This window comes from Anser cygnoides, chromosome 8 (assembly GCF_040182565.1).
Source record: "Anser cygnoides isolate HZ-2024a breed goose chromosome 8, Taihu_goose_T2T_genome, whole genome shotgun sequence".
In the NCBI taxonomy this organism is placed as follows: Eukaryota; Metazoa; Chordata; class Aves; order Anseriformes; family Anatidae; genus Anser; species Anser cygnoides.
This window is the reverse complement of record NC_089880.1, coordinates 7,544,691-7,569,987: the sequence shown is the minus strand read 5'-3', so window position 1 is coordinate 7,569,987 and position 25,297 is coordinate 7,544,691. Positions and strand designations below refer to the sequence as shown.

At 38.1% G+C, this 25,297-nt stretch overlaps 1 protein-coding gene across 10 annotated transcripts in view; it reads left to right on the top strand.

The window, feature by feature from the left end:
• Positions 1 to 2,035: 2,035 nt before the first annotated feature.
• Positions 2,036 to 25,297, top strand: part of PTPRC (protein tyrosine phosphatase receptor type C) — a 65,458-nt gene continuing 42,196 nt past the window's right edge. For 8 of the 10 annotated variants that reach the window (XM_013190667.3, XM_013190668.3, XM_013190669.3 and 5 more), the window contains exons 1-2: positions 2,037 to 2,146; positions 2,232 to 2,355. In XM_013190667.3, the coding sequence (XP_013046121.1) occupies positions 2,283 to 2,355 (73 nt within the window). In that variant the 5' untranslated portion in view covers positions 2,037 to 2,146; positions 2,232 to 2,282. Of the gene's footprint in view, positions 2,147 to 2,231; positions 2,356 to 25,297 lie in introns of all 10 variants that reach the window. The other 2 variants (XM_013190666.3, XM_067001634.1) reach the window with 1 other exon arrangement.

Sequence of the window (25,297 nt, the reverse complement as noted above, 5' to 3'; positions counted from 1 at the left end):
GTGTATGTATTTGATAATTACTGCTTTCAAAGGCTCATTATGAGGGGAGAAAACTTGAGAGAGTTTGCTCCTTGTCACACACTTCCTTCCTCCTTCTTAGACCAGGTACACAGCTGTTTTAAGGACTTGGTGAGTAAAATGGACATGGCAAGCTTCAGTAAAATATCAGCTTATTAATTAGAGTCTTTGAAATGCAGTGTTTTAGTACCATGATATCCTTTATTTCTCCTCCAGATGTCCAAACAGACAAATGTCAAATAGGCAGACTACTGAGATTTTTATTTTAAATGCATTGCAAGCAGATGGAATATTAAAACATCTGAGACTAACCTAAAATCAAAGGCACTACGTACTTTTTGTGAAGGGTGTTTGTTCTCCCTCAGATACAGGGCAATCGTTAAACTCCTTGCAAAACAATGCCCACTGAAATAGATTTGCTGAATGAAGGGTCTGCTCTGGGAAAGATTTTTCTTTGCACTTCACTAAGACTTGGTATATGGTTTGAATCAGTGAATCATGTATGAGTTTCATTTGTAACCTTAATCAGTAATTTTAACAGCTGATGATGGTTTATAGTTCCTCAGCTATTAAATGAGAGTAATAATAATATGCAATAATGGTATGATGGCTAGAGTGTGTGATGTTATCATTAAGTAATAATGCGATATGTTGCAATTTTTAAATGATGTGAAGGCTTTTTAAATATCACACAGCCAGGAAAGGTCCACTGTGAAGGAATTTTTCTTGAGGAGACAGCTGGAGAAGTCAAGCAGAGGTTGTGTACAGCTGCTGGGGAATGTCAGGTAGAAATGGAGCCTGGTTCTTGTTGAGAGCCTTTGCACAAAATTCTCCATTGGCTGCAATGTACTATATTCGTCAGCTGGGACTCTTCAGTAGTATGGTTTCATCCAGAATAACAGGGACTAAGATGTCAGTGATGCAGACAGTATATGGCTATATTCCAAGTTCAACTTACAACTCTAGGATGATGGAGTTATGTATCAAAACTGGTGTCTCTGGGGTGTCAGACTTACGTGAGTTTTGTTCTGAACACATTTACAATATCATTATTGTACTGTTTAATGGATGCTAAAATTTTGGCCTGTGCTATAGGACTTCACTCAATGTTGGATGTGTAGAGGTTGGATTTAATTTTATGAGGAATTTGATTCACTTATATTGTCTAAATTATTATGTGAATATGTGCAACATTTTCAAGTATGATGCTTTAGGAAGTCTCTGAAGTATTTATGACATGAGCAATAAACACAATGACATGAACAATAAACACAAAAATTTGTGGGACCAGATGATCTTAGAGGTCTTTTCCAACCTTAATGATTCTGTGATTCTAAATACATACTCTTCCTTTTTAATTTCATGATAGCATTCTGGTGGATCTTTTAAAAACTTTGAAGCCTCTAATAAGAAAAAGCAATACCAACATTTATTCCCTTTGTAAGCTACCATGTAATGGGCATTTGTTATCCAGTTATCAAATCTTAGCTCAATGAATATAGTGGGGTAAATGCCTTTGGTCTACCTTGCATCTACTCCAGGAAAGGGACCGCAATCCTCTGGCACTGTCATGGTAGAGAATTGCACGGAGAATACCAAATTAAGAACTGACCATCTCAGAAAGCAGAATTAGATGACCTCTATCCATTTGTTAGATACTACTGTCATGCCTAGAATTGCATTCTTGCAGAAAGATTCAGAAATATATCTTTTTATGAAGGCCTGTTGCCAGAGCAAGGGTTTTGTTCACCGATTGTTTGGGTTTCTCTTTCTCTCAACAGAAATCTCAAGAGTCCACAAATGAGAGGTCTCAATGAAATGTATACAGTAGAAAAGTGAATACGAAGAAAAAGAATGACTGTTTGTTGGGTCCAGTCCTTTGAAAAGTTAAGTCTTATTAGTCCCCCAGTAGAAATGGCTGAAAACAACCTGTTTCATTTGAATTAAGGAAGCTGAGCATTACTGCAGCAACTTAAGAAAAACCCTGTTGACTTCCTGGAAACTGAAAGAATTTTTTTTGAAGAAGTAGTTGTCTCTGACATCACTAAACTGCATAGCAAGTTTGTGAGTGGTTAGTTTGGGGGTAACAGAGGAAGCGACTCCTTCACAGATAAGCAGGCAGTGTAATGTATGTGCCTGGTTATTTTCCTTTTTGGTTCAAGTTTTGCTGAGAAATTATTTTGCAGACAGATAACTTCTATTTTGCTTTCCAGTGAGAGACACATGCTACTTCACAAGGATACGCCTGATTTCCAGAAATAACCATGTTTTTGTGGCTTAAACTCCTGGCATTTGGCGTTGTCCTCCTGTGTCAGGATCAGGATGCTTTTGTCAGAGGTAGGTAGCAACTGATATTTCATTCTCTAATTTTGATCCCATAATGTCCTCTGTAGAACTAAAACAGATTCAAAACTTTGTAAAGTGGAGAAATAAGATCTTTATTCAGCAACTAGAATGCAATTATTTGCAATGGTGTCAGAACCTGGATCAAGAAGATTGATGAGTAACGTACATGGCTAAAATGTCTTCAGCGTGGTCATTTCGTTCGTGATTTTTTTAAGAACAGCTTAAAAAAGATTTGTAGTTGCATTTAAAAATGAATACATTCAGATCTCTTAGGTGAAAGTGTTCAGTATAACCTTTATGTTTGTTTTCATCTCACAATGCAGTACTTTGTCTTCTGTGTTTAAAACCTTCAAAAAAAAAATCTTCCCATCCATTTAAGCTGCTCCCTGATCTTAGAATCTACTTATAGTTCCTCAAATTTTGATTTGTACTGCAGTGGGGTGAAGAAAAAAATCTCAACATTGTAAGTTAATTTCTATATCTGGGAAATTACTTTTATAATTAATTAGTTTATAAAAACTGCTTCTTAAAAAACTTTCAGAATTGTAGATATAGATATTAGCCCGCTGCAGGTGAATTTGTCACAGATACTGTAAGTAGCAAGAAAAGCAATTAATTTTGAGGTAGTACTCTATATAAAGGTAATAACTTTATGGACCTATGTTTAAGAAGACATTTTTGTAAAAAGAATGTATAGCGTTTTATATTCATGTACCTGCCATCAGTTTAGTTAGTTAACGTAATTAGGGATTATAGCAGACACAAAGGGTTTTTTTTTTTTCCGTTAAGTAATGTTCACCTTAAAAGTGGCTAATAACATGTATTCTGAAATGGTAGTAGATTATATGCAGCACTGAAACCTCTTCTCACATACGTATGTATGTTTTTTTTATCATCATGTCACTGTAGAAACTCCAGGTTTATAGTGATGCGAACAGGAAAATTATCTGCCTTTAGTTGATTACTAGCAAAGAAGAACCTTTAAAGTCCAAGCATTAGTTTTTTTTTATCCTTCAAAGTACCTGAAGAGAACCAGCGCTGAATAAATCTGGTTAGTAGATTACATTATAAGAAAAGTGAATGCCGTACAGTAAAGGAAAAGCGCAAAGTCTTTTTCTTTTTTTCTTTTTCTTTTTTTCTTTTTTCTTTTTCTTTTTTTTATTTTTTTCTTTTTTTCTTTTTCTTTTTCTTTTTCTTTTTTCTTTTTCTTTTTCCTTTTTCTTTTTCTTTTTCTTTTTCTTTTTCTTTTTCTTTTTCTTTTTCTTTTTCTTTTTCTTTTTCTTTTTCTTTTTCTTTTTCTTTTTCTTTTTCTTTTTCTTTTTCTTTTTCTTTTTCTTTTTCTTTTTCTTTTTCTTTTTCTTTTTCTTTTTCTTTTTCTTTTTCTTTTTCTTTTTCTTTTTCTTTTTCTTTTTCTTTTTCTTTTTCTTTTTCTTTTTCTTTTTCTTTTTCTTTTTCTTTTTCTTTTTCTTTTTCTTTTTCTTTTTCTTTTTCTTTTTCTTTTTCTTTTTCTTTTTCTTTTTCTTTTTCTTTTTCTTTTTCTTTTTCTTTTTCTTTTTCTTTTTCTTTTTCTTTTTCTTTTTCTGAATCTGCTGTCCTACTTTCTATTTTATAAGTCTTTTTCTAAGACTTCCCACTGGTCCCTTTTCTTCAGGTGGGCAGGTTAGTGTCTGCTCTCTCACAGCTACCTCCACAGTCAGTTGATGTGTTAGCTAACAGAGAGGGCTGGAAGACTTAAAGAGGGTTAGCAGTATTTTATTTCAAATAGTAATTATTTTCTTGGTCTGCACACAGCAGTCTAGCTTGAGCGAGTTCCTCTCTGTGTGTTTTTTTTTTTTTTTTTTTTAACTAATCGAAGAGCATCAAAGAAATGATGTCTTAATTCTTCATTAGGACACTTAAAGCAATTAACAGTCTGATGCTACAGTGTCAAGTACTCAACCTCATAGACCTTGTTTTCACCGTGTAGTTTGGCACATGCACTTGTGAGAATACAGAGCTCCTCTCCTTCTGTCTGGTATTACACTTTACATTTATGACCCATCTGCGTAACTTCCTCTTTTCGTTGAATTTTGATGTGGGACCCCTTTATATAAATAATGGTCAGAGTGGGAAGGGTAGGAGCAGGTGTCTCAGAGAGGTTGATTCTTCCATCAGGGTGACAGAACCATTATATCTCATCTTTGCTGCACAGATTACTCTGCCTGGTGGCTAGGGACTACTGTGCAGTCTTCTCTGAAGGAATTTGTTATTGGAGGATAAATGTTAGGAAATGTTGGCGTAGGCTTTGGTTTTATGGCAAGAACAATTTTCAGGCACTTATTAGTAAGAGTTGGGTGTGCTTTGGGACTTGTTTTCGTATTAGTATTTTACTCCGAGAGCATTGTAAGCATTTGCATTGCTGAAGTATCCCACTAAACTCATCAGTGCTTTGTGCGCTATTTATTAGTCTTTCATCTTCACCTGCGTGGAATAGCTAGAATAGCTAGCTTTCTGAAAATCTTTAGTAGACAGCTGCATGCTTCTTTAAAATCTTCAGTGTGAAATTGATAATATAATACTTTCAAATATCTAGGCCGACTTGCTTTTCGAAAAAGTAATGCTAACATAACTGATGCAATGCAACAACAATGTTGTCTTTGTAACAACAGCAGAACAAAACAATCAAAGCAACAATAAAAAATCCTTTACTCCCATTAAATAATAATAATAATAAAGAAAGCAAAATAAATGCTTGCAGGACTAGCACTTTTTTCCCATTTGCTTCTTCATTTAGGTTTCTCCCCTACAAAAGTATTAGCAATTTGACAGCTTTCAAAAAGCTTCCCCTACTGCTGTGCCACTTCCTTTATTTCAGGAAGTTAAAAAATTGCTTGGTAGTTTTTGGTGTGACTTTTTTATTCTCCAAGTAAAAAGTATTGAGCTTCAGCAGGCATGCAGAAATCTGAGGCAATGGAGTCTCTGTTCCCAACAGCTGTGGAGGTTTCCACCTAGAAGTGTTATGTTTTCTTTGCACAGTCATCAGCTTCTGTATAGATCATGCTATGGTTCTGACTTTCTGTGAAAAGGTCTATTCCTTTGGAAAATGTCTGGCAGATCTAATTTTTAAGTGGCAGAACTTTGTAATATTGGCTCATTTTCTGTGTACAGTAAAGGATAAGGGGAATTGTGCAGGCAGGAGGATAGGCATTAGGGTAAAAGCAAGTGAAGTATGGTGTCTCCAGAACACCCCCTCTGAGGTTTTCCTCTTACAGGCACCCCACTGCATGTTTCCTTTAGGACTGTATCGTATTCTTTATTTCAGTGGTGAACTTGAGGCTTTCTGAAATACATATCTCAGAGTCCTGTGGACAGGGACCTGTTAATAACTTGAAACAAATTACCTGCTTTTCACATCTTGCATACTTCAAATACTTACTTCAAGATCAAGAGTTGATGTCTGCATGGGGCTGCAGGCAATCCTGCTCACTTCCTGGGCTGTCTGAGATGCAAACTGGAAAAGCTCTAAACTGGAAACCATTCAGTTTGATTATGGTGGAGTACCTCAGCAGGATGCTCATGTTAATCAGAGCACAGTACCACACCAGCATGGCTACATGGTTTCTGAGCAAGAATTAGCTACAGACTTTGACCAAACGTGTAATTTTTCTTCACCTGTTCACCTGGTCCTACACAAACAGAATAAGCTGATGGCTGCGTTGTTGTGGGATATTGATTGATAACTGCAGTTAGGGCAAGAGATATCGGTTCAAAGCTAATGGGTCTTTCTTACATAGTATGGAAATGATGTTTGCTAGTCATTTTGTGTTCACTCACATCCGTGTATTGACATACAGAGAATGTTTTACCACTGTAAACCTAAAGCCACAAAGCTGCCATGCAGAGACTCGTTCTAGAGAAAATCCTGCTCTCAGTGGCAGGGTGTATTGGAACCATTTCTTCTAGTTTTAGTTTTTCTTTGGTGAACATAAGTTTATATGTTTTGATTCTGAATAACATATCAATAGTGAATGGGTTAGAAAAATCATGTATATAACGAGGCAGAAGAATCAAGGGGAGGAAACAGGATGAAGTGACTTTTCAAAATACTTCTTGTATTAGGAATCGAGTTATATTTGTCTGACTTCAGTCGCCTATCTGCAAAGCTGTCTGCCTCCCTGAGAGTGCGTGCGTGCATTAAACAAGTAGGCAACCTCCACACTGAAACTGTGAATGCGTTCTATATAGCGCATGGAAATTATCCTGTTCTCTTTTTCTGTGCAGATGCATTGTGGCATGCTCTGTACCATTCTGGAAGCAAGCAAAGGAGAACAGCAGGCCGTGAAAATATTCTGTCCTCTGTTTATATTCTTGGTCTACTTTTAAGAGTTACTATTAACAGGCATATATCTGGCCAACCAGGCAGGCAGAGCAAATTAACCAACACTGAGCTGTCTGCTGTGTTGGTGTGACTTTTCTTCATACTCATTTAACTACCTTGTTTAGCATTAGCTCAAGTGTCTCCATATTACCCTGCATTTTGCAGAACACACGTACCCCGAGTCTTGCTGCTGTTACTCCCCCTAGTTGCGGTGGCTGTTCCTCCCATGCTGCTGGCCCTGGGGGTGAAGACTGCAGTGCGCCGGGGTGGCTGCAGCAATGACACCCAAGACAGCTGTGCAAAGAGGCAATGCAGGAAGGTGTCATGTGCTGGGCAAGGCTTGCTAGCATGTGAATGCCTTTCAAACCCTAGCAAGAACCGCTGTGTATTATGGGAACGTTAACAGATTAGCTAGGGTTGGACAGGATGCCCATGGGCTTCTCAGAACTGAACTGTCCTTGAGCTGGCTGCTGAGGTTGGGACTGCCAGCCCTGCCTGGGAAGCAGTGGTTGTCCCTGAGCTCTGCTGCTTTCTGCATTGTGTGGAGTTGTCTGTTGTTTGTGTTTATTCATCTTTAATTGTATATAACTAGAAGTCAAACAGTTATTTCTTTTAGGCAAACTTATGAAGTACAGAACATCAAAAAACATTTTGGGAGGTAATTGTCTACTCTCTTCAAGGCAAAGATTAGGCTCTGAATTCCTTCTGTGCAATCACTGGTAAAAAGTCTCAAAGTGGCAAAACTGACTTCCCCCTGTAAATATCGAGATTAAAGTAATCTAAACAGTAGTGAAAGCTTTATTTTTTTCCTTTTTTTTTTTTTTTCCCCTGCAACGTTACTGTTCTCAGACTGCTGCACTGTGTGTCCTGATACATTTCCAGGCTATCCATACACTTGTAAACAGATCATGTTCAATGCGGTTTCGGTAACATTTACAGCATTTTATCTATTTCTAGGCTTCCTTCTGTTTCAAATAAAGCAGTTTGGGGCCCTCAGTGCCAGGATTTTAGAACCTAGCTGTGAGCCGTGCCAGCGTATATTATCCATAGCGCTGCAGATAGCTAACAAAATCCAATCCTTTTCTGTTCTTTTATGCTGCTGCTTTGCGGTACTTCCACAATAAGATCTTCCACTTATTCCTTCTGTGTCAGTGCCTCCTCAGGTAGCCTGCTTGCTTACTTTTCAATTCTCTGCTTTCAAAGACTTCTGTTACAACCTTTTTGTTCTTCATTCATAATCCCACTGCCCTGCACAGAGCTCTAGAGGTATATTTTGTTGTGCATGAATAATTTTTGTTGTTGCAAAAATGTGGACACCATGGAGCAATATTTTTAATTGCCTTTGCAAATATATTTTTTCCCCTGACAAAAAAAATAAAATAAAATAAAACTAGCTGTGTCTAATAGAAAAATGAAGCCATACAAAGATGCATTCTGTACAGCATATAAGCAAATAGCTTTTTGTTATATGAAGCTTATACTTCTTATACAACCTGACAGATTTTATACTCAGGAAAATGTAGTACAATACAGAATCTCAGCTGAGATGGTACAAAAGCATACGACTAGTTAAGCCTTTCCAGCTAATCATATACATTGCTGAGGCTATGAGTGGAATATTTAATGTGTTGTTATCTCCTGAACTGTTTCTGGGTGTATGTGAGTTAAATGTATGTAGGTGGAGAAAAGAGTAAGATAAATGGCAGAACACATTCAAGCTTTTAGAATAAGATGTAAGAGACAGAAATCATTTGTAGTCTAGGCTGTCTCAGAAACTCATGGTATGAAGTGTTGTCTTCATTTTTCCAGATCTGTTACATCATCTATAAAGTTGAGGGTACTAATGATTATCATATTGCAACATACAAAGTCATAATTCCTTAAATATTCGGAGGGATGCTTGTCCCTTGCAGCCTGTAAGTTACCCCAAATTAATCTGAATAAACTTTAGAGTGCATTAGAATATTTTGAATAGTGTATCTGAGCAGAGAAAATGAAAAGCATGAAACAAATGACTTGTGCATAAAGTTCTGATCTGTTCTCCGTTCTAAAGCACAGGTGTTGTTAACAGGGAGTTGATACTTTTGTGCTAAATAAGAGCAACCCATACTGTGCTTAGCATCCGCAAATCTGAAATTCTCTAAAATACGGTCATGTCCAATGTAGTCTCCATTTTAACCACTGCTGGGTGAAAGAACAGAAGTCAGCGAGCCCTTGAGAGACAGAAACAGAGCTGCCAGCTTTTTCTTCCATTGTCTGCAGATGAGGTGAGATCAACATGTGCCAAATGGACCATAGTTGCAAAAGGCTTCACCTTACAAAGCATCCTCCCCACTTAGGGGTAAATACTATACTGAGTCTTTCTAGCAACTTAGGTGTTTTAGAAGTTGTAGTAGTAACATTTATAAATGTAAGTCAACTCTCCTAGAGAAGTGCTGGCCAAGCTGAATCCATTTAAAAACGTATGCTCGCAAAACAGAAGGAAAGATGGCCGATATTGCTGCAATTCAATTTATCTTCTGAGATACAACTCAGATATCTTAAAACACATCTTTTGTTTTAATGAGTTTTGGTTAGAGTATCTGGAGGATTTCTCTATTCATAATATCACTCTTGGAAGCATTCAAATGATAATAAAACATTTATTTTTTAAATGGTATGCAAATTTCTTACTTGGTTCATGATGGCGGTAGTAGAATATAGCCCTAGGTCTCTTGTAAGCAATATAAAAGCTCCCCCATCCCAATAATATTTCCCGTGTGTGTGAATTTGTATGCCTGCACAATGTATCCGTGTATGCGAGCAGAGAGATCAAGTTTACGATACTTGAGTCTGCCCATTATGTACACGAAATGGTTTGGCCTTGTTTGCAGTTTCATTAATGCTTCTGTGCTCAGCTGTGCTGGCTCAACAGAACTGAAAGACTTTTCTACATCCTCCACACCTGCAGTCTGGTGTTCTAGTCTGGAGTATGAAATGTGGTTGAGGTTTGGGGAAAGATGTGAAATAGCAATAAGAATTACACATTAGTGCGACTCAGTGGCATAGTGCGACAGTAGCATTTCTGGTTTTGCAGCTCTAGTCTGCTAATCAAAGGACATAGAAAAATGTTTCTAAGAGCTGCACAATGCACTCGTTTTCACTCTGAGAAAACATTAGGAATTAATAAGTGCTTAACCTAGGGTCCACTTGAGCTGATATATACTTAGCAGAATGACAAAATAGCTCTGAGTTCAGAAGCTTTGCAGTGGAATTGTGCTGAATATGAGGGATGCAGTTCAAGCAGATGAACGTGAGATCTGTAAGTAACTGTGTTTAGTTTGTGTTTTAATGTTGGGAAGAGAGCTGTTTATGTGTGAGTAATTCTGCTCGAGATGTCAACAAGTGTATTATCATTGCAGGAGTGTGCCTTAAATGGCAAGGGAAAGATTGCCTGCAAACCACAGGTTCTAAAAAACACTCTCCACTGAGCAATGAGGACATCTTAAAAGTAGCACGCATGTCAGATACGCCATTTTCAGCTGCTCTCTCTGCAGTCGATGCTCTTGGTTTCTCTTCGCAACAGAACTGCTGCTTACCTAAGTTTTGCCTCAGTGGTGACGTCAGTGGAAAGTCTGCAAAGGCAAGCCTTTGAAACTTTTAAAAGTGTTACAGGGTTTATTTTATCTTTGTGGTTTATACTGTGCTTTTTTGAATTTTCTTTGGCTTTATATTAAAATAAGAAAATATATATATATATATATATATATATATTTTAAACCTACCTGAAGTCCTTAAACTTTAAGTGCTGTTTTCCTGTTTGCTTCCCTGAGAAAGCTGCCTGGAGGAGACACCCCTGGTTTTCACTGTCAGTTCCAAAACACTTGAGAGCAGTTTTTTCATAGTAGAAAATCTTCAGATTTTCAGAAGACCTCTACATGTTGGTCACTGAGATAACGTGAAAAATTTGAGAGTGCAGCTGCAAGTTAGTCTTTTCTGAGAGTTTTGCTGCAGCTGTGAATACTGAACACTTGGAAAGTCAGGAGGGAGCTGCCAGTGTGTGTGTGTGAGACAGTCTGACCTGTGTGTATAGTAGGGCTAATGACCTCAGGCATGATCAAGCATTCCTCTTGGGCCAGGTGCTGTACTAACAGAGGATGAAGGACGGCCTTGTCCACAAAGAGTTTGATCTGATTCTGGACAGCATGGACGTTTCTTAAAAAGGAATGGTACAGAGGAAAGACAGATGAGGGGAAAAAGCAATAGTAGCACACGTGCCCAGCCAAACACCTTGCCCAATCCCATGTTATTTCTTTTCCTGAGAAAGGAACGTACAACACCTTATACAGAGGAACACATAACTGAATAAATTATTCGCTGGATCCAAAACAAACTCTCCTGCACAGATCCATGTGTTGCAATTCTCACACTTTGCTCTTACAACTTCTTTACATGACAACAACTGATGCAGCTTTTTTATGGCAGATTATTCTTAATGATAAAATAGCCAAAGGTAAAAACTTCTGCTGCTCTAAAGCTCTTTTCTTGCTAGATAGAAATAATAAAATCAGTTCACATATGAAGGCACTATATTTGTTTGTAATGATTATTTTCTCCAGCTGTTTAATCCTTTCATTAACAAATTGTATTCTCTAACCAGTGAGTGAAATACGGAAAATAAACGACAGAATGCGTGGATGATGTGTTACAAACACACACTCATACTTTTGTTTGGGAGAGCGTATAATTTCACCCCTCTGATACTCAATTCTTGTAACAGCTCATCCTCTGTAGATATAGTATCTAATGTGAATAACATCTGCATGTTAAAAAGAGGGACCACATTTCATATTCTGTTCAGTTTCAAAATTTTTTACATTATGTTCAGCATTCTTATATCTGAGTGCTCATAAACAGTAACAACAATAGTTAAATGAATTCTGAGTTGTCATTGCCCTTAAATACTTATTAAGATTAGAAAAAAAAAAATGACAATTTTTTTCTCTTGAAAAAAACTAAGGAAGAAGAAATACAGAGGTTGCTTTCAGGGGTGCAGAGAATGGCATCGTATTTCTTGGATATCACGTCGTGAACTTTGTAGACATGAGCTCTGGAATTGCCTCTAATTAATTCAAGTTTAGCCTGGATCCGTAGTGCAGTATAGAATAGTTTTGAAATACTTATTGAGCTCCACAGAGGTGGTTTGCGTGTTTGAAATTGGTTGTGAGTTGGAATTCCCCAGGGTATAAGGACTTTCAGGTTCTAGATTGCTGCAAGTTTGAGTAAAAAGATTTTGTTGTGAAATGCTGAGGGCTTCGAATGGCTGGGGTTGCTGTTAAAATAGCCGATCATAAGATATGGCTGTCAGTAGACTTCCAAATGAAACTGTTGTAATATATTTTTAATAATACTGTCTTTCTGTAAAATCTGAGCTCCATCTGTTATGTCAGGCTATCCTTGTGACAATGTGCAACATAGGTAGCAGGAAACAGGTACACAGCCCTGCATCCTGCTTAAAAATCACTTAAAATCTTAATGGCAGCCTTTGAAAAGCTCTGCAGTGATTGATAGAGTGATAAATCTTCTATGTTATGGTTGATATCAGATCTTCACGGTGTTAGTGGATGTAATTATCTTCTTTTTAGAGGTTTTTTTTTTTTTTCCTGTAGTTATAAGCATATAATGTTCAGAAAGCAGTTCTAATGAGATATGAAGCTAAGTGATGAAACTGGTTTAAGAGAAGAGGTTGGATGCTGAGACTGAGATTGCAGCGGGGAACAGAGCAGGGGAAAGACCTGAAAAACTGATAGCCAAGCCAAGACGGGGTATGGGAAAAGATGGGTCTGTGGTAGGAATCAGAAGCCTAAGGAATTGGGTCTAACTAGATGAGAAAACAAGATAGCTCTGTTTTGATAGAAAACATGACTTGAGCAAAGACAGGCCAGAAAAGATATACGGGACTAGAAGTAAGGAAGTAAGAAAAATTGTTTGTCTCTATGTTGTACTCAGCGAAAGTCTGAGTTTCACCACTCTTTTGCTGTCAGCAAATACCTCATTGATGAAAGTCTTCTAGTACTGTCCTGCATAGAGGATGAAAACATACTAATGCTATCAGTACTCCCCTAACTCCAGAGGCAGACCTGAGCAAGGAGATATATACAAGTCTCAACCTTGCTGATAAAGCCTGGGAGGAGTACTATTGTGCCCTCTCATAGCGTGTTTTTTTTTTGTGTGTGTGTGTGTTCTGTTTTGTTTTTGGTGGGTGGAGGATGTTTTTAAAAACAAAAATTCACACATACAGAGTGACGTTAAAGTTGTAAAGCCAAGCACTCACAGCTTTCAGGACTCAGCCTTCTCTGTATGTCTTACGGCAGTTTTTACTGTCACACGATTTTCCCCCTACAGGATTCCCTTCTCTGTGTAGAGAATGAAAATATATTCAGACAACATATTTGTCTGTGTTGTTCAATTCATAGTTCAGGCCATATTTATTGACTCTCTATTCAAAACCTTTTCTGCAGCTAGAAATAATAGTTTCCTCTTGAGATTTTCAATGGTGTTCGTCATCTGTGTCTCAGTGCTGTACAAAAATGGATTTCGATGTTCGGGATGATAAAATGATCCAAAGAGAAAGCTCAATCTGAGACCTAGCAAGGACTATACTCCTTTAACGCATCCTTTCTGTTAATTTGCTGTTTTGAAGGCTCACCATTTCTGTAAAGTAGGTTGGTGTAATGAAAATAAGAACCTGTTAAATGCAGAACGGCTGCTGCATGGAAAATTTAGCATAAGTAGGTTTTGTAGTATCATAAGAATTCTGTGGCGAGCTGGTATATAATCCTCTTACCTAAAACAAAATTTTACTACTTAGGTATGAGACCTCCTTTTTTTTTGTGTTCCCATGGCTCATGCATAGCATTAGCTCTGCAGGCAGAAGGTATCTTCACTGCACGCTCTGCGGTGCTTCTAGGCAGTGCTGGACAAACAGAGCAATCTGTGGTCACAGACTAAAAGATCTCAGCGTTGTCTGTAGGTTTTAGGAAAGAGAAAGAACCAAGGCTTTACAAGCTAAGGCTAGGACAATACTAATGGACATTTGCCAATTCGTGAATAATTACCATTGCTTCCCAAACAATGTCTTCTGAAACAGTTTGTGTGCGTAGGACTGTCATATAAAATAGTCATTATGCCTGTGAAAGTCACATCTATCTGAAACTTTCTAGAGTGTATTTCTGTGTTGAAATCCTTCTGGTAATGTTGTAAAACAAGCAAATTGAGATTTTTTCATAGCTACTCTTTGACGATCGTTTGGTGGTTGTTTTTTTTTTTTTTTTTGCTAAGACATCTAGCGAGGTCTGGTAACACATCCAGTTCTTTGCAGTAGTGTAATGTCAATCCTGCACCTCTTGACCCAGCACAACATGCTGGCGGCTGTCTTTTCCTACTTATTTCTGAGGAGTGTGATTATCTCTATTGTATTTATGACCAATGAAACTGACTTGTGTATTGTTAATGTTTTCATCATTTTTGTATTGTTTTCTATTATTGTTTATCAAAATGGAAATGGCATTTGTTGTTGTTACATATTTGACAAATGACCTGAAATATTTTGAGGTATTCCTGCTTCCTGCAAAAAGGACTGAAACATTGTAAAGTGTATTTCCATTCAGTGGGGCATAGAAATGACATGGAAGCAGCAGGAATATGCTTCAGAAAAACCACCACAGTTTAAAATCAAATCAGTCTCTAGTATGTTTTGTGTTTTAGCCTTTGTTTTTATATATTTAATCAGCACCAACACTTGCAAAGTTGAAAGATGTTAGAGAATACAGGTGCAAAATATTGTGTAGAAATAGTTGTTATCTTTGCTCAGGTGTAAGAGAGGTTTGAGGATAAAAAAGAAAAACTAAGTGGTTTTTTTTCTTTTTGACTATTTCAATTCTTTCAAAGTTAAGACATCTAGCAAATTTTGTGTTACTGCTGTAATGCCAAAATAAGAATTAAGTATTAAAAAATATTTTGGCCTCTCTGGATCAGGTTAACATACTTGCAGCATAAACTGATTTCTGTCAGGTTTCTTTGTATTGTTATTGTTGAAGCTGACAGAAGCTTTCCTGATGGGTATACTGTAATTCCTGAGGATCACTTAGGCTCCTAATTCCCTTATCTGTTTTGGAACTATAAGCCTTTGAAATGTCTTACTATGAATGTGCTGACATATTGATACCTTGTACTAACAATTGCAATCCTGATGTCAAAACAAACACTAGAGGTGTTTTTTTGTTGTTTTTTGTTTTTTTTTTGTTTTTTTTTTCCCCCTAAGAAATAAGTGGAATTCTTTCATATGCAGTGAGTAAATAAGTATTGAGGCCACAATCACTATTTTACATGTTAGTGTGAAGAGAATAAAAATCTAATGACTAAGCTCCAACATTTTAGTGGTAGGACAAAGAAAGCATTTTTATTTATTTATTTATTTTTCTTTCTCCAAGGTAGCACTTGGAACCTGTTGCTCCCTAGTGACCTCATACTTTCCGAAATCCAGCTCTTAGCTTTTCTGACTAGTTACCCACTTACTGACTGATTTGCTGCTTGGTCACTTGTCTCCTGTCACTGACTTCAGAGCTAGGGAAGATCTGGGCCCACAGTGGAAGAATATGAAAAGATTGTAATTCTGAGCACAGTTAAAGTTATGGAAATAATGTCCTTCGTTTTCTCAGTGATTAAATCAGATTCATTTTCAGGGACAAACACTAACGCTCTTGAACTGATTCATCAAGATAGGTAGCATCTTTGTCTCTCTATGAGTATGGAAAATTACCTGACCTTTGATGGATATTTTGATAAACACACAGACCTATGCTTAGTTTCCAGGAAGTGTAGGCAGAATACTATCATTCTTCCACTTAAAGATTAAAGACAATTCTTACAGGGGAGGGGGAGGAATTCTTGCTCGAAGAAGTTGCTGAGAATGTCTCTCTTCTCTATGGAGTAAGCATATGTGCAGAATGAATGCAAAGGGGAAGAAACAATATCTAGTTAAGAAAAATGCATCCTTTTTCCAGGCAGGAAGGCATTTCTTTCATATTAATAATTGTTGTAATGATTATAGTCTCCCTTCTGCAAATTCTTACCTGGAGAAGCTTTCAAACGATGTGTATGAGAGGCTAACTGAGGAAAAAATAGCTTGTCTTTAAGATAAATATTACTAAGACTTTGGCAATTTTACTTATTTAAGTTCTGTGACTTTGAGAAAGCAAAGGGTTATTCACTACCTTAAATTTAAGAGGCAATTTCAGTGGGGTTCTTTAGAGTGAAGGTAAAATACTTCAGTGTCAGGCTAAATGCACAAGGTTTGATCCCTTATATATATTCATACAGCAGTCACTCAGTATTCCCAAACTTTTAATGGGCTGATAGTTCTTTATAGTGTGTAGTTTTACACAGAAGTAAGTAGAAACACAGTAACTCTTCCTAAATGCTGAAGGGTTCAGAACAGATTTCTGTGTTCAGGAATGTACTTCAGCGTCAAGTATTTCCTATGTATACAAGTGATTTTGAGTGAAACAATGTCATTGATTGTCATTTTAATCTCATAGGTGAGACAAAGAAATTGAATTAATTTCTTTAAGACAATCACGAATCACGGAAAATTTTCTTTACATTATTAGCTTGTGAAATGCTTGTGTCAGAAGGTATTGTATGTATTTGCAGAAAGCAGACTGCATGTTTATTGTACTAAGTTGTGCTAAATAGTAAGTATTAGAGGAAATGCAAAAGAAAGTGCCTTGGGCCCTGTTCATCCTCACAAATTGTCACCTTGTGGAGTTGATATAAAATATTTCTGCTTCAGAAATGGACTTCGGTGAACCTTCTTAAATATCTTGCTGTTACACAGAGCTCAAAACGCATTAGTTAAGCAAAGTCATTATTCCCAGGTTAAATGGAAACAGCTCCAGAGAGCTGACGTCCACAATGTCATCTGGGAAGTTGCTGGACAAAAAGAAATACTCTGTAACTTTTGCAGAGTAAGAAAAAGCAAAAAGAGGAGGGGAAATGAGGACACAAGAAGAACATTTTTAAATTAAAAATGGATACAAGAATGTAGCCTGAAAATCAGCAAGGGCTAGCGGGGAATGATGTAAGGGTAAATCCCTCTTCCTGAGAGAACATTGCTGTCAGCTTCAATGGAAAATTTCTGTCTACTTTCAGGCAGGGGCATTAAATTGAAGCACAAAATAACGTGCTGCTTGGACAGTTGGGTAAGATCAAAGAGTGGTAACTTTTATGTGTTCTGGAGCACAAGCAAGTTAGAGAGAAATGAGTAAATTAAGAGCAGGAAAATAACAATAATGCAAACAATGCTGGCCATTTTGCAGCACCAGTCCATTTAGCAGCTGCACTTAATTTCATGTTCTGGAATAACTGTGGTACTGCAGGAGGTGAATGCCAACAGGAATTAGTATGGTCAGGACTATAATGATAGGTCTTAACAATATGGATTTCTATTAAAGTTACTATCTAATATCTTTGTAAAACAAATGCAAAATCAAAACAGTTCAGCCATGCTGGTGCAGCAGACTCCTAATCTGTGCTTTAGGTTGGAGTGCCACATCTCTTTGAGTCCTGTCCGCATGTCAGTCTGTGTGCACATAATGGCATTTTCACTGGAGGTGGGAGTTGTTACCGTGTGCACGTGGTTGCAGTGTTGGTGCAGTTTAGAGACAGATGAGAAGTCTCACTACAGGAAACGTGATCGTTAGGGAAATGATCTGTCACAAAATTCATTGTAATGATATGTTTCAGAACAAAAAGTGCTTCAAAGCTTTTGCTCAAAAACAAACTCAAAACCAAATCTGTGTGACTTCTTCTCATACTGAGACAGGAGATTTCACTCATAATGAAGAATACTGGGAATGACTGACAGCGCCTGATGCTGAGTATTTGAAGTGTTGGATGTTGGTTTCTTGTCTGCAGATTCCACTTAGAAGCTTCACAATGCAGTTGCTGAAGAAGAAATCGGTTTGACTGCAAATAGTTCCTAGCTTGGTCTCTCCGCTTATTGTCTTTTTAATAAGGTGCTTTTCATATACCTGCTGTTATAAAAACTGGAACACTTTGAGAATTTCAGTTCTTTGATGATTCTTTGCCTAAAAAGGATTAGATTTAATATGATTTAAATGTCCAGTGTTTACAGACTTACTAGTGCATGTTTTTGATATTGCTTTTGATACATTTATTAACGTGATTGAATTGCCAAGCACCAGCCAAGCTCATGCCTTCTTTGCATCTGAAGCCTTGCTATGAGGAAAATAGAGGAAGTAAAAAAGATTCCTTAGAATTTCTCAACTAGGACAGGAGTTCTCTGCACAGTACAGGAAAAAAAAATAAAATAAAAAAGACTTGAACATCATACCATACAGATTCCGCAGATCTGGGGGAATTTTGAAGATTCTCTTGAGATACAAGGGTTGTTCATATTCTGCAAAATCCATATCCTGCCGCTTTGTTGGCTCACAAGGACACATCCAGGTCTGTTGCATTAGCTCTGTACTGTCAGCAGGCTAATAATTAATCAGAATGAACTCTCTGTATTTCTTTATATAAATATATCCTTCTTTATATGGCACTTACGATCTGCCTATCAGGCAAATTCATTGAAATCAACTTTTTTTTTTTATGTTTTCTAATATTTATAAATCTGTTAAGCAGAGAGAAACAGTTGTTTTCTAAAATTAAAGAAAGCATTTTTATTGCTACAGATTTTTTTCCAAAAACTCAGTAATAATTCAAACTATTAAATTAAAAAAGAATCCTTAAAATGATAAGGTAGATAGGAAATATGATGTGAAATACCTAGGTGTAAACATCTGTGGATCTCTTCTGCAGGTAGAAAATGCTCCAAGCTTCTCATTGCAGCCTGGCCCTGTGACTGTCGGGGGACATCCAGGCACATGGCACTGCTCCCTTCCTTCCTGCAGGTTTAGGCTTCCTCATGTAGCAGCCAGGGCATGGCAGATGGACCCTTTGCTCTCTGGTATGCTTGATCTGGACCTGCAATCTTGGAAGCGTTTTTGGATTTGTTGGTATAGGGATAGACTATTGGCTTTTTTGATGCTAGATTTTCTTTTAGGAAAGATCTCTGCATAAAGCTTGTGCATGTTGTCTTCAGAAAGTTAGCGTCAGAGCTGAATGATGTGGTGTTCACCCAAAAGTTCTTGAAGAGGCTTGTGAATGTGAACTTAAAATAAAACCAAAAAAGAACTGCCTTATCATTAACATCAGTTGTTAGAGTGGAGCTCGGTGGGGTAGTCAGTGTACTCCAGAAATCATCTTTTTGAGGGTGGCTCTTTGCACTTTAGATCAATGAACCTTCAGTAGTTAGTTAAAGAATACTTGAAATGTAGTATGGCATGGAAGGAGGAAAAAAAGAAAGAAAGAAAGAAAAAAACCCACAGATTCTATTAAAAATCTTTAGTCCAGCTTGTTGTACAGTGGTGGTTTAACTGATGGGCAGCTAAGTACCACCAAGTTGCTCTCTCTCTCCCTCTCCTCAGAAGGACAGGGGGAGAAAATACAATGAAAAAAGAAAAGCTCCTGGTTTGAGATGACGAGCAGTTTAATGAAAGGAAAAAAAGCAAAGGCTGTATGGTAGCAAAAGAAGAAAAAAAAAGTCTCTACTTCCCATTAGCAAGTGATGTTCTGCAGCTTCTTGGGAAGCAAGGACCTCAATGCACATCACAGTTGCTCTGAAACACCTTGATAATGAGTGTCCCCCCTTCTCCCCCAGATATATTTTCTAGTGTGGCATCATACAGTAGGGGATATCCTTTTGGTCAGTTTAGGGCAGCTGTCCTGACCATGTCCACTCCTCACCTCCTGCCCACCCCTAGCCTACTGGCCTCTGGGGGCTGGGGGGTGGAATTGGAGAGGGAGCCTTGATGCCGTGCCAGCACTGCTCAGCAGCAGCCGGAACATGGGTGTGACATCAGTGCTGTTCTGGCCACAAGTGCAAAGCACAGCACCGTATGGGCTGCTGTGGGGAAAGGTAACTCCGTCCCAGCCAGTCCCAGCACACATACGCAAAGGAAGTTGTGGAAAGAGTGAATAATGAAAAATTAGCTAATTTCATTTCGCTGAGGTTGTTTCCAGTCAGAGCTGGAAAGAAAATAGTGATAGTAAAAAACATTCATGTAATATTCAAACGCCAATCTCTTTCTCAAACAGCTGTCCCACTGATAAAAGTTTCATGTAAAGGTTTAAGGAACAATACAATGGGAAAAAGTGATTGTATGACCAGACACCTGGGATGGATACTGGATAACAGGCTATTTAGCAGTGCTGTCATAGTTTGTGCTGACTGGAAGCTGAATAGATGAAGGAAAATATAATACGTTCATTTTAGAAATACTATTGAACTGGTATATTTACTTTTGACTGAAATGAATTTTCTCAAAATCAGGTCTCACAAGGTGTTTCTGGAGAGGGAACAAACCCACAAATGTGAATAGGTATTTCCGGCAATAGCGTGTACTGTAAATGGTACAGCAATCCTAAAACCTGTCTGTAAGCCTTTGACTGGAAGAACCATCTCTTGGCAATGATTAACTGCATTTGTAGCCAGCTAGAAAAAGCAAGTAGATTGAGGTGAATATTTCAGTGTCACTTTTAGGGGTGGTATATAGTTGAAAAGAATCACATATTGAATACATTTTAATCTTTGCTAGTGGGTTGTATGCGTTTTTTTAATTAATTTCCCTATATCTAGTTTTCACAGGCCTACTTATTACTTCAGTGGCCTTCTGTAAGGAGGTGCAGCTCTTTATCCCTGTTGGCAGTGTGTGCTGGCGATGGTGTGGAGGTGGTCTGTCATGGCCAGGTGTGTTATCTGATGTACCAACTTGCAGAAGCAATAGCAAAACTATGAGAGAAAAAAGTACATCAGGTGTTTGTACTGGGCAACTCAAATAGCCCTAGTCCAGGACAGTCTTGGGATTTTCTGAGTAGAGTGTTATGCTCATAGAAGTTAAAGCACAAACCATCTTATTTGTTAGATGATGACTGTCTCGTACTGTGGTGTACCATGAGGCTTGTGTCATTGGAGAGGCTGCTTATGTAGTGCTTTGTAGCTAAAAATGAAAGTTGAGTCATTAGGACAATTGCACTTTCTGGTAGTTTAGTTTTGTAGGATTCTGTGTTTTCAAATGATGTAGGCTGAAGTGTTAATATTTTTGTATATTGCTGCTATTCACCTTACTTACCTCAGTGAGGAAGTTTACTCATTTGTGTGTTGACAAGCAGCCTTGCCACGGGAACGGGAAGGCGCTTGCTTAAAATGCAAGCTGAGAGCTGGTTTGCTAAATAGAGACCAGCACACTGCAAAAAGGAGATAAAATTAAGACACCCACATCCTGTGATACCATATAGTTCTTGTAGGCTGCCATTTACCAGGAAATGAAAAGAAGTCCATTAGTTCCAAACACAGTCAAAACACCAAAGTGCTTATATTATGCTTGATTTCCTTTATACAGTTGAAAGCGTGCCTTGTGAGCTAGATCTTCTGATGCAACTCAGACTCTTCCTGGTGGTGTCAGAGGAAGAGCAAAATACAGCTCTGGCCACTTGCCTGCCATTTTAGTTCTGCAAATGAAAATAACTACATTACTGTAATTTGTAGTTAATTCATCTGTTCATGTACATCTACAACCATTATTTGCTGTTATTTCCTCTCTCAGTTCTTGTCCCTGTTCAAAAGACCACCACCAACAACAAAACAAAAAAACACCATAAAATATCCAGCCTTAAACCATTAAAAGATTTGAACTGTGTTCTCTTTCTGGAACATGTACACATTTCTTAAGTCACAGACAAGGTGGAAGTGAACATTTCCTTCTTCGTTCTGTGGTTGGCAGGAACAAAGCTAGGAATTTAAATTTTTATTTATCTTTAACAATAGAGGGTTAAATGGGTGAATTTGGAAATTCCTTTGAAATTAAGTAGGTTATCTTTTGAAAAGAAACATAAATTTTCATTAAGCTTGCTAGTCTACCTGAAGTCAAACAGTATTCCCCTGGTGAAATCCGGTTAAGACTAGGAAGATAATCAGGGTGACATAGTCATGTCACAGGCTTGCTGAACAATCAGATTTAAACAACTTTATAGAAGGCTGAGCCAATCTCTTTGATCTTGTCATCTCTAAATCTCAGGATTTTTGGTCAAGTGGGAAGACGGAGAGAAAACTTTCAAGGCACCCCTTGAATATGCAATATGCATATTCAAAATATGCAATCTAGATTGAAATTCTGAAGCAACTGCAAGGTTGTAGTGAGACTTGTGTATCAAACAGTCAGCATTTAGGCTACGGAGACTGAACACATCTCTAAGATTGGAATATTTGGGCTGTGGAGGCAGAGACCAGTTTCCTGGAGCTTGACGTAAGCAGTTGCATGATGGCAAGAAAACTGTGCCAGGCAGGATGAGCCTTGCCCGTAACACTGGGGACCATTGCAGTTTAGAGGCAGGACACTGGAACTGTTCCAGAAGAGGCAGAGAATTAGGAACTATCTGGGGGGAGAGAGAGAAAAAAAAATGCTAGAAGTAACCAAACACTTCTTGTGCAATTTTAGGCTTCCCAGCTGACAGTACCATTGTCTAGTGCATGTGCACAAAGCATCAGAGCTTTGCTGGACCTACAGCTGTCCCCAAACCCCTCTTTTAGACCACTAGTATATTAGCATGTCATCATAAGCTGTTGTGTCAGCAGTATACATGGCCTGGACAGGAACACACAAAAACATATTGTTGGACGAAGTTACTACTAGAGACTAAGCCCATTTAACTACAATTTTGTTGTATTGAAGTGCTTAAATAATTTTTCTTCCATTTCCTAGAGAGGTGGTGAGTTGAAATGCGTTTTATTTACTTTATGATAGTTCAAAATCTCTGCCAAACTAACAGATGAAGACCAAGCAAAACTCCAAGCTGACTGATGGGTAACCACCAAAACTGACCTCTCAGTTTTGTCCCCTAGGGACAGAGGAAGAAAGTTCACACACAAGACAAAAGGAACCCTCCCATAGTTTAGCCACTCAAATCCAAACTGAAGCTGACTTATACTGAAATGGGTGTTTAACCATCTAGCCGACTAATGACTCATAGCCAAATAGAACATGACTACAGGGCACAGCAAAGCAAGACAGACAAATCCCTGAATACAGCTAGCTGCATAAGCAGGATCATTAACACTACATTCGGTAATGTAGTACCAAAGCTCATTAGCATCGATGTGGTAAAAGATGGTTTTCATTGGCAATTGCTAGTACCTTAAAATTGTAAGACAAAACATGCTTGGCTATGAAGCCATTGTACTACCTTTGCACAAGTAAAAGCACCTGCACTCCTGGCTGGAGAGCAGATGCTCTGGCAAGAGGCCTACATTCCTCACGTAATGTAGACCCATGCTCACGGGGGGAACGGTGTGGTCAAACAGACTGCAATTGGTCTCATTTGAGAAGTTCCCCATGAGCACTGGGATCCCGCTCAGCCATCAGCCCCTCACCTCTGCACAGCCATCTCCTTCACTGCAGCCTGATTCCCAGTCACCCATGAGAAGGCTGAGGGGATGTCAGCTGGTGTAAGAGGTGTTAGGGATCCTACTGTTGTTTCTTGAGTTCTTTGGAGAATGCTTTCATAATAGTTCAATTTCTGTTCTCATTCATTAGAGAACCATATTCCCTTGGGGCAGTTATCTACCCCAGGCATCTGCCAAAATGAAAGGACAGCCTTTAATTCAGTTTTTTTCTATACCTTCTATGTTACACTGGGCAGAGCGTCATCCATTCTTTACCATGGAATTTGTTACAAACCCATTCTGTACAAAACGGGAACCCAAAGATAGAGTTTTACTTTTGAATAGATTTTTCAGACTTTCTGGGTGTGAAGCTAATCTTGAAAGTCCAAACTGAGTAGCTGCAGCTTTCTCAAGGCTTCAGGTGTAATGGTCTCAATTGCTGTGCTGATGTTGGGCACCATTACAAACTGTTATAATTTCAATTTGAATGAAATTACCTTGAAATTTTCAGTTTGCATCACAAAGTGTTATAAAAATAGACAAATTATTGAAGTTTGGCAGTGGGTCCTGTAGATCATGATGGGTTTTGATTGTAGTTCAGTTTATCCAAGCATTCACGTCTGGTGCAGATGAGCCCACAGAAAGCCAGGCAATTCCACGCTGGAACTGGTCTAAGTGCACCAAGCAGCAGGCAGAGGAAAGGCTCACATGCCTTCCCTAACCAGCAGAGCTGAATGCTGAATTCAGCCCTGACAGTCCCTGATACCCATTTGTATTTGTTGCTGGGGTGATAGTAGGGATCTGTCCCGTGCTTATACCACAACCTTTGTAGCACTCCTCGTTCAGAACATCGTCTTAATTTAAACTATGGGCTTACTTCCTACTGAAGGCATTGATGAATTTGGGTGTGGAAGTGAACATTTACCAGAATTTTTTGTCTTTTTTTGCTTTGTTCATATAATCACGTTTCTGTGGCTGTAGGGATGCTCAGTAAACTCTGCAAGTGTCTTAATCTACACACTGAAAAAATTCTGATACATTCCCTTAGCTAAAAAGGAAAAAGCAGTTAATTTTACCAGGTCAAGTGGTCATAAATTCATCACTATTTCAACCAAATGCTGGAAAATTATAGACCTTCAAAGAATAGAATCTTACCCACATTTGCACATTCTGTGTCTTTCTGTGTCAGCTTTTCCATCTGTCCTCACAGGAGACATTATACATGCTACTTCCACAGTGCTCTGTCTGCGTGTATGTCTGTATACAAACTGATACTCATTTTCCTGCTCACATAGCTTTTCTGACCTCCCACTTCCAAGTGGGAGTTGTACTTGCTATTGTAAGATGTTTAGTTGCCACTACATACATCGTTCTTTTTATTAGACATCAGAAACGTTTACAGGTCTGCTTAATTTCCTGGCCTGTGCATTTCTGTGTCTAAATCAAGAGTTTAAATTATCTGGAGCATGTAATTGGATGTTCTCTTGGCTTTGGCCTGAGGGCTTTTTCTCTGGGTCCCTATACTTTGAAAAGTCAATAAAACTCTTTTCCTAAATCACTTTTTGTCCAGCATTCTTTACCTAGTACCTTTGATTTTAATTTTCTTTCCCAGACCACTCACTTAGCATTTTTAGGTTACAAAATTGTAGTAAAGAAACAAACAAAAAAGCAAAGATTTATGAAACGCTAATAAAAATTACTTGCTACATACAAAAGAAAGAAACAGAGACTGTGTTTCTGTTGCTTTGAATTGTTTAAAGAAGTACTGAAATTAGTCTTGTTCAGATCCTCAGAAATGTGAGCTTTACATTTCACAGGTTCTTTGCTAGAATACTGAGCACCGCTAGCCCTGTGAGCCCAGTGGAGTCGTTCTGAGCCTGTATTTTCATCTCCTGACATCTTCAGCACACAGTCTTTTAGAAAAGGATGGCCAGCGCAGAACTGAAAGCAAAATCAGATGAACTATTCCACCCACTCACCCCCACCCCCTTCTTATGATTCCCAGATAGATTGGTAGGTTAAAGTTG